The 9,176-nt window shown below is 34.2% G+C and overlaps 1 protein-coding gene across 1 annotated transcript; it reads right to left on the reverse strand.

Moving 5' to 3' along the window:
* Positions 1-703: 703 nt before the first annotated feature.
* LOC117103742 (paired box protein Pax-7-like) lies at positions 704-8,060 on the reverse strand. Its single transcript, XM_033244353.1, has 6 exons — positions 7,911-8,060; positions 6,868-7,005; positions 5,834-5,989; positions 4,476-4,790; positions 3,726-3,958; positions 704-1,767 (listed from the first exon to the last, which is right to left on the reverse strand). Exons 1-6 carry the CDS (start codon positions 7,921-7,923, stop codon positions 1,549-1,551), a joined length of 1,074 nt encoding a protein of 357 aa, XP_033100244.1. The 5' UTR covers positions 7,924-8,060; the 3' UTR covers positions 704-1,548.
* Between the last annotated feature and the right edge of the window lie 1,116 nt (positions 8,061-9,176).

The following is a 9,176-nucleotide window of genomic DNA, read 5'->3' on the forward strand; positions in this document are numbered from 1 at the left end:
TGTGGCGCGTGGCACCATTAGACCCACTCGTATGCCATATTAGTTTCACGTTAAATAACGTGAACTGGTTTTGAATGACGATTTTTGTGCAGTATACTTTGCATCATCAACGATCGGTTTCCTAATCAATAAATTATGAAAATTGGTGGTCCAGTTACACAAGTCGTAAGAGGCTCAATACCTGATTGGTTGCAATCAATATCGGTGGTCCGTTCACACAAGTCGTAAGAGGCTCCGCAGCTGATTGGTTGCACTATTGTATTTCAGTTGACGTTATAACATGGTATACCTCCATGATCAGTGACAATATAATAATAATAATAATAATAAAATTAATAATAATGATAATAATAATGATAATAATAAGGAGGATAATGATAATGATGATGATAATGTTAATGATGATGATGATAATAATAATAATAATAATAATAATAATAATATTCCTCATAATAATAGTAATAATAATATTATAATATTCATAATAACTATAACAGTGTTGATAATCATCGCTTATGTCTGTTTTAATTGTTGTTGTTGTTGTTGTTGTTAATAAATGACGTTGGTATACTTTACTATAGACTACGTTACTATATTGGTCTCATAAGTATATGCCATGTATTTAGAAGATTAATTACACAAGTATGAAATAAAAGTTGCACCAAGTATGAAATAACAGATATATATATATATTTATTGCTGTTCAAAAGACTATTGTAGACCTAATGTAGAACGGATATGCTTTAACGAATATACCTATTGTACAATATCGTTTTGTTTGGAAGACGTTGATTTTGCCATTATTAGTACAGTTTATTAGTCATAAATAACAATAATAAGAGGGGAAATCTATTTACATCGAGATCCAAGCTAAAACTTGCTAGATTCTGGCCATAAGAACGAAATCAGTTACTGCCCGAAATAACAATTCATTACTGAACAGCTGTCCCTCCCCCACCCATTGAAAATTTACGAAGCGAAAAATCATGCTCAAGTAGTTAAAATCACCTTATTTTTGCGAAGTAGCACCGTCGCTTAATTATCCACCCCTTACTTGACCTCCCCTCCCCAATCATACCCCTCCCCATTTTAAGACTCCTAGATACGTCATTGAAACACCTTTGCGATAATAATCTAGGCGGCGGCCTACCGTCTTTTTAGGAAATAGTACACTGGTACTACAATAGGACCTCCATTCCCCCAAAAAAGCCAAAATGAGAAAAAAAAATGTTTCTTTTTATTTTACATAATCCTATCAAATCTATATAATATCTACAGTATATACATTTCCAATGGTTGTGATAAGGAAACCTTGAACCTGTGCAAACTAGCAGAACACAACAAGGATGACGACATTAATGTTTTGAGTTCTGACGTAAACACTATTGTATTCTCCACCAACGTTTTATTTTTACTGACGCTCTTCCGGATCTTCTAAATTCCAAACAGATAATAATGTATGTAAACTCAATAAAACTGAACATCAATATAATTAGTAATCAAAATTTCCGGCAGGATTTATTTTGCTCACATTGGCTAATCGTCTCTCTACTTAACTGAGCAAAATGCTGATTCTCTAGAGGGCGTAAGCACAAATGGTTTGCTAATCAAATGGTCAATCTCTTTGCTCTGCTCATGAAATGGAATGGTAGATGGAGACGAAATGTTTATGACTGCTGGTACTGAAGAAAGAAAATGCGATTGTTGTTTAATTGGACTCGATTTCTGATGACGTCGCCACTTTGCTCGTCTGTTCGAAAACCATACCTAAACACAATTTAATAAAAATAGAATGACAGTTAAAACTATTGTTTCAATCTGGAAATATATATTGCGAAAGTGTAAGAGTAAGAGGTAATTAAAATTTGAATATCGATTTGTTTTGCAGCTTCTCTTTTTAACTCATCAATTTAAGAAACGTATTTCTAATGGGGTCCATATACAAATAAATAAATAAAATAGTAAATAAATAAATTGGCAGTTTATAATAAAATTTCACAAAAACATCAGACACAACATCAACAATATAAACATAATTTAATTTAAACTAGGCCTAATAAGCTATAATATGGACAGGTGTTCTTTAATTTTCGTTTTAAATACTACATTATTATTATTAATAGACTTAATATTATTTGGCAATGAGTTCCATGATTTAATACCTGTGTAGTGGAATGTACAATGACCAATTCCCTTGATAACAGGAACATGAAAATTAAATATATCACTCCTGTGAAGTGATTATGTAAATTTGACAATCTTTCAAATTTTGAGCACATATATATGGAATAGATTTCTCGTAGAAAATGTTGTGAACATGAGCAAGCTTAAGCTGCTTGACCCTATCCTCAACAGGAAGGTATCTAACACTATGAAGTTCCCTATTATCAATATGGGAACGAGGCCCAAGCCACAAATAAATCGAACTATTTTGTTCTGGGTAAACCTTAGCTTATTTTTAAGGTTGCATTTTAGTCATGAAAACCACGATGTACTGCCATAGTAAAAGTGACATTGTATTAAGGCATTAGTTAAAATTCTTCTGGTATGGAAGTCAAAGCATTTAGCTTTTCGATACAGGAACTTAATTCGACTATTTATCTATTAATTACAGACTGAGCCATTGATTTACCACTCATATCACAATCAAGTATACATCCAAGATATTTAACGTGCGTTTTATGGATATTTTCTTACTATGAAAAAAACACTTTTAATAACCCACTATTTCTTTTAAGTTTTCTATAAGAGCCAAAGATGATAGCCTCTGTTTTTTTCTTGATGGTTGATTATCTATAAACCATTGGTTGCAAGCTTTTAAGATTAAAGTAAGAGTACTAGCAATTTTCTTAGGATCATTAACCATTTGCAATAAGAGCAACGTGTCATCAGCATACATTATAAGTTTACAGTCTACACTAGTAGATAGATCATTTATATAGCAAAGGGACAGAGACGCTCCACGGACACTTCTTTGAAGAACAACACCACATTCAAGATTTTAGAGATTCAGACTTAACTCCATCAACAACTACAATTTGTGTCCTATTACGAAGGTAGGATCAAAAATATTCTACTGAGGCAGGTGAAACCCCTATCCCTTTAAATTTACTGTAGAGTACAAGATGGTTAACCAAATCGAAAGCCTTCTTAATGTCAATTAACACCATGCCAGTGAAATTACCTTCACTAAACTCACTACGAATAATATCAATCAAGAAGATAAGGGAAGTCTCCGTTGAAAAATAACCGCTGAATCCAGATCGGTAATCATCCGGGTGTCCTTGGTTATTAAGGTATATTAAACTGTGAATTAACGACTGATTCCAAATTTGTTGAGACACAAGGTAAAATACTAATCGGTTTGGTAGTTCCCAACATCATTTATCCGGTTATTCTTAGATAAAGGTTTCAATTTTGCCAATTTGAGTTCATAGGGAAATGTTTAAGTGGTAATAGACAGATTAATTATGTGTGTAATTGGGACCCTAAGGTAGGAAGACCCATCCTTTAAAAATTTAGCTGTGATGTAGTCAAGTCCTGTCCTCTTACTGATTGCTACACAGTTAATAATAAATGCACTAGAATATTTGGCTCTGCCCGAGAGCCGATTTAACTGTAGACTTCAGTGGGTCGAATTATTCCTGTTGGGCGAAATTCGAGTGTGTAGTGTGTGTGTGTGTGGAGTTAAACACTGAATTTATATCATGAGGGTTTAATCTCACCTGAACTCGTGCTTCCGACAGTTGTGTTTTGCTGGCAACATCTTCACGGGTGTTGACGCAAGGGTAGTGAGACTTGTTAAATTCCTTCTCAAGGATTTCAAGTTGTGCATTGGTGAAAGTAGTTCGGCTTCTTCTTAGCTTACGCTTAGAGCTGTCTTCGGCAACTAAAGGTTCGGTAGCATCCAATCCGTCACGGAGATAGACTCTTTGTATGTGATCATCGTCATGAGAACCTTCAAAAATAATTACTGTTGTAATTCATTTTTATAACTTCAACCATATTGTTTACTTTAAACTTGATCTATATTTATATGTTATTATATAAGTAAAATAATAATTAAAAATATAATAGTAGGCAGATACCCAGCAAACACAAAACTTGTTAACATTCGTGAACCGATGCTGAAATTCAAATAAATATGTTTAGATCAAGACTTGATGATCTTTTTTGGAGTTACAAATTGGATTTGCGTTCTACAGATTAGGGACGAAGAACTTATACTTATTGACGTTATTTACACGACCCGCCCATAGACTTCAGGCGACTATTCATTTACGACAGGTAGACAATTGTAGAGACATTTAAAAGACTAATTGTAGCCCATTATACGGCCTTGTAAGAACAATATTCTGTTAATAAAATCATGGATATTCTTGAATTTGTTCAATGATATTTGGAGTGTGTAGTCAGCATCTTACGTAAGGTGGTCACGTTCATCAAACTTATTTGGATTGCTGTATGATACCAACCTGGTGCTGGGAAAACACGTCCGCTATTGTAAGGATGACGATGGTGGCACATCGTTGAGGGGCAAATTGTTGCTCTTGGCCTATGGATTACCACTTGGTTATGTGGCTCCGTCATCTTCCCGTTGAATAATGTTGGACTGCTGACAAAATTACATGGAATCCGCGGCACAGTGATGTTAGGTAGGAAGGAATATGTGGAAAGTAGAGCTTGTTCAGTAACCCTAGCGTATTCTGCGGCGGCACGCTCAGCGGCTCGGTTGCGAAGGATTCGATTTATAGAGCTTACACTGGGGGTTGTGGATGCTGTGCAAATGCCTAAATTGAACAAAAAAAAATCAAATATAATAAATATATGCAATCCTAATGATGATGATGATGATAATGATGATTTCGCATCCAAACAGCAATTAACTCGCCAATTACAGGATGGACGGTGCTTTATAAAACAATTTATTTATTTATTTATTTATTTATTTATTTATTTATTTGTTTATTTATTTATTTATTTATTTGTTTATTTGTTTATTGCGGTATAAAAAGCAGACTCACATCATTCCCAGAGGGCAAACCTGTGATCTTGCAATCAAAATACAATTAACAAGAAACATATAGAAACACAAATAACAAGCCATTAAAATAAGAATATCGACATTAACAAGTTAGCAATATAATTATGTCATATACATAATCATAAATCCACAAAGCATAATATATAAGAAAAGAGTCCAGCCAATAAATTACTGCAATTAAAACAAATATAGGCCTATGAATGTCAAAATAACGAGAATCAAATTGTGACATATAGGCCAATGTAAATCACCTAGAAAGGCCTACATTATAACAGTGATTATTTAATGATCAGCTATTATACAATCGTTACTTGATTAGTCGTAAGAAAAAGTCCTGCTGTCACAGGAATAGACCTTTCCGGAGTGTCAATCAAACTTATCAACTGACTAATCAGAACAGCGCTAGGGATACGCGTGCGTCTCACAAACACACGTGTTGTCCCACAAACGCACGTGTTCGCATATGTTTTAACATTGTCGTCTTGTGGGACCTTAGCAACAGTATCCAAGGGGCGGGGCTTAGCGGAAAGGTCCATTGAACTAGGACCCTTGGAAAAGAAGGCAAGGAAGGCATCTTAACCACTAAGCTAACTCCACTCCATGATGATAATGATGAGGATGATGACAATGATGATGAAGAAGATGATGATGCTGATGATGTGGTTGCTGTTATTTTTTAACCTTAAGATATATATGACAAACATGTTTCATAATATGAAAAACAGGTTTAAAGTTCCACCAAATATGGTTATTGTTTGTATAAATGTTCTAAGTAAAATTAATCTTTACCGTCACTCATTAGTTTATCACGAATTTCCCATGCAAAGATGGACGGGTTTCCCTGTTTGTATTCTTCAATTTTATCGACAACCTCTGGAGTTGCAACTTTCGGCTTGCTTCCACCGATTGTTCCATTTCTGACGCCGTTGTTATCAAGGAAGCGATCTGCGACAATGAACATTACAAATAATGAATAGGCCATAAGAAAGAAGAAAAATAATACTTAAAACTCGACCGTTATTATAGACCTACTCAGTTTGATATTCGGCATATATAATTTGGGGCATGAGGATGGGGTGCCATGGTTTCAATGATCCTTCTCAAGAAGGCAAAGAGCATTGTAGTCGATGATTTGTATTAATTTCAATTGATTTTTTACAATTAATTTCTAAGTTGTATTACTTTGTTCTATTTAAATTATTTCATGTTTCAAAGTAAGTATTTGCAATTTTAACATCTAGAGATGGAAAGGGTGTGTTAGTGTTTTTGTTTTGTTTTTTTGCATTTAAGTTGTATTTTTTTGTTTTGTATGTTTATAGATTTATGAATGTGTACAAAATACAGAATGTGAAATTATTGTGAATTAGTTAAAGTGTATGGGAGATGAAAACATGACTTTAAAATACAAATAATGTATCATAAATCTCATGAGGAGATGAACAGAATTCAGTTGTGTATAAAACAAATCTAGTAAGCAAATTCGTAGTTTGAACTGCGATGCAAGTTTGCAAGGTCAGTCGACATAAACATAATAAATAGAGAGCTTTCGATTGCACGATGACGGTAGGACGTAGAACGTAATGACGTCCTTAAGGTCATCTGCGCATGTGAGAACTTTAAGGTCACCTCGTCGAGTAGATTCTGGAACGCAATTTGTCGAAATCCACGTACATAGAGAACGTAGGACGCCAGGTAGCACGGTTACGCATGAGTGATTCCTTTCTAGCGTCGCGTAGTCACAAATCGAAAGCTCCTTAATGTTGTGTGTATGTTTGAAAATGTCGATTGACCTGTATATGGGTATGTGCAGTTCATTCCCTCACCAAAAAGTTTGCTGATGCAGCCATGTGACACTAGCAACTGACGAGATAGCTCATTGTAACGACTAGCCACCAACTTCTGACGCGTTACATCGGCATACGTACCACTGCCCACGTGCACTGGAGAAATTGCTGCGAAACCTTTCAGATAAAATCAAACGCAATCTAAATATAGTCTCCTAAATTAATAGCACTTTATCTAAATTACAGGCACATACTAAGACATTTACTTTAAATAACATCACTGCATTAACGTTTTACGCAACGGCTGTACAAATTGTTGTGTCTTCGGGCAAGGCACTTTACCAACGTTTTGTCTCTCAACTTAACCTTTTCATGGGTATGCAATGGTATATATAGAATATTAATGGCAGGAAATGATAAGATAATATTTTTTCAACAAAGTGAAATGGAAATCGCCTTTCAATTGGCATGAAACATGATATATACGAAATCTAAACCATTTAATAACAGAACAAAAAAAATTACGAATAGTGAACCCGTAACTTGAAATAGGGGCCTATGTTCCAATATTTAGTGGTTACTTTCCGCTGGAGTACCGTAATTGATTTTAGCTTACAATGTTAAAGAATATTAATCATCAACCAGCTCGGAACCAATGCAGAGGCACTGTTATTTAAGTGTGTACAGGCATGAATACAGCATATTTACATTAAAGCTTAAATTAAGTAGTGAACTAGTTTGAATAAAATGACATTTAATTTATTAAAAATAAAATTCATTATATATTCGAATAGTTGAATCTGGTTTTCTTATAGCTGTAGAACAACATCGACGAAAGCTCGCATAAGTTTACATCCATTGTTCTAGATTTATTATCGATAAAACAGTTCCGCATGTAAAATTTATTATTTAGGAAAACTGTAAAACTAACGGAAATTGATTAAAGTTACACCATAAAGTTATACAAAAGAATTTGTATAATACAGATAAAAATTATATATAACTAATAAATGCTGTTGTACTAATCGTTTGGAGCAACAAAATTAGTTTTTGTTGAAAGTTTAAGTAGTATACCACCTTACCTGTTGAATCCATAAGTGTGCGTAGATGTTTAACAAGCACCTAGATTAACTTGAACTACAAGTGTTTGAAGTTCCACTCATCATTTCATATATTTATAGCATTTCCGAACAATATAGCGGAGAGAGCCTATTGTTCGCCTTACAAACATCTCCAATTTCATTAATTACCTCATTTTATCTGACAGATAGCTGGTCAATTGCTGAGAAGAGGTAAAAAAATCGATCACTGTAAACGTGTAATTGTCTGCGCGATGGACTGTGTAATTGTAGAATCGTATACAGTGGACGTTCAGAACGATCATCTAATAATGATACGGTAATAATTATTGATACAATGAGCGAGTAGTAGTAATCTTTTAAGTGTAAACACTTCTTCCACACACGTGAACTAACATTCGCCACGATCTAATGAGCCAATCTCACACTTTTGTGTATTCTTATATAGGCCTAATATATGATTTATATGAAATCATTTAAACATATATTTTTGAATTTTTACAGACGACAGAATACTCCACACAACAAACTTTCTTACTCTGCTATAACTACGTATACGTGGTCGGGAGAGGGTTAAATTGAAGAAATCAATATGAAATTAATTAATGGTATTACATTAATTAAAAACCCGTTGGAGAATGCCAATATTAATGCGAGAAACATAATATGTATCCAATCGCAGTGATACCACAATTTTGGATAGAAAGATAATATGAAATCGTGCTTGTCGAACAAGTAAAATGATTGATTCAAACCTCATTGAAGAATGATAAAATCTGAATACGAACCAGAAATTTGCCTGCAGGTAGTCCAGCATGTTCAACAGTGGACCCGGGATTGAATCAAGGAGTCGGCTAAAGCCTCGGTCAGGGTCACATAATAAAATTTCCTGGTAGATAATAGGAACAGTTTTTATAGATTGTATGGACCGAAATTGTGTTTTAGACCACATTTATTGGCAAGCAAAATAAGCAAATTAATATTTTTGATCCGACGACCTCGTCGTAGGGTCGGACGGCAGGCGTGAAATTGCAATGTTTCCTTTGATGAACCTCTTTCAGCATTAACACACCTGAGTAGAGTTACAGTACTATACATCACCTTAATCAATCAATGGCAGTGATACAAAATAGTATTATCTCATTTAGCAATTTATGTTTTGGAATGCACGAAACTAAATTAACAAACAATTAAACTGAACTTTAAACGATTAGGAAGTATATGGTTTCGATGGAATGTAAAATATTGATGGCTGTTATGACACTACTT

This window comes from Anneissia japonica, unplaced genomic scaffold (genome assembly GCF_011630105.1).
Source record: "Anneissia japonica isolate Jap-2015-1 unplaced genomic scaffold, ASM1163010v1 scaffold287925_len434832_cov202, whole genome shotgun sequence".
NCBI classification, from domain to species: domain Eukaryota; kingdom Metazoa; phylum Echinodermata; class Crinoidea; order Comatulida; family Comatulidae; genus Anneissia; species Anneissia japonica.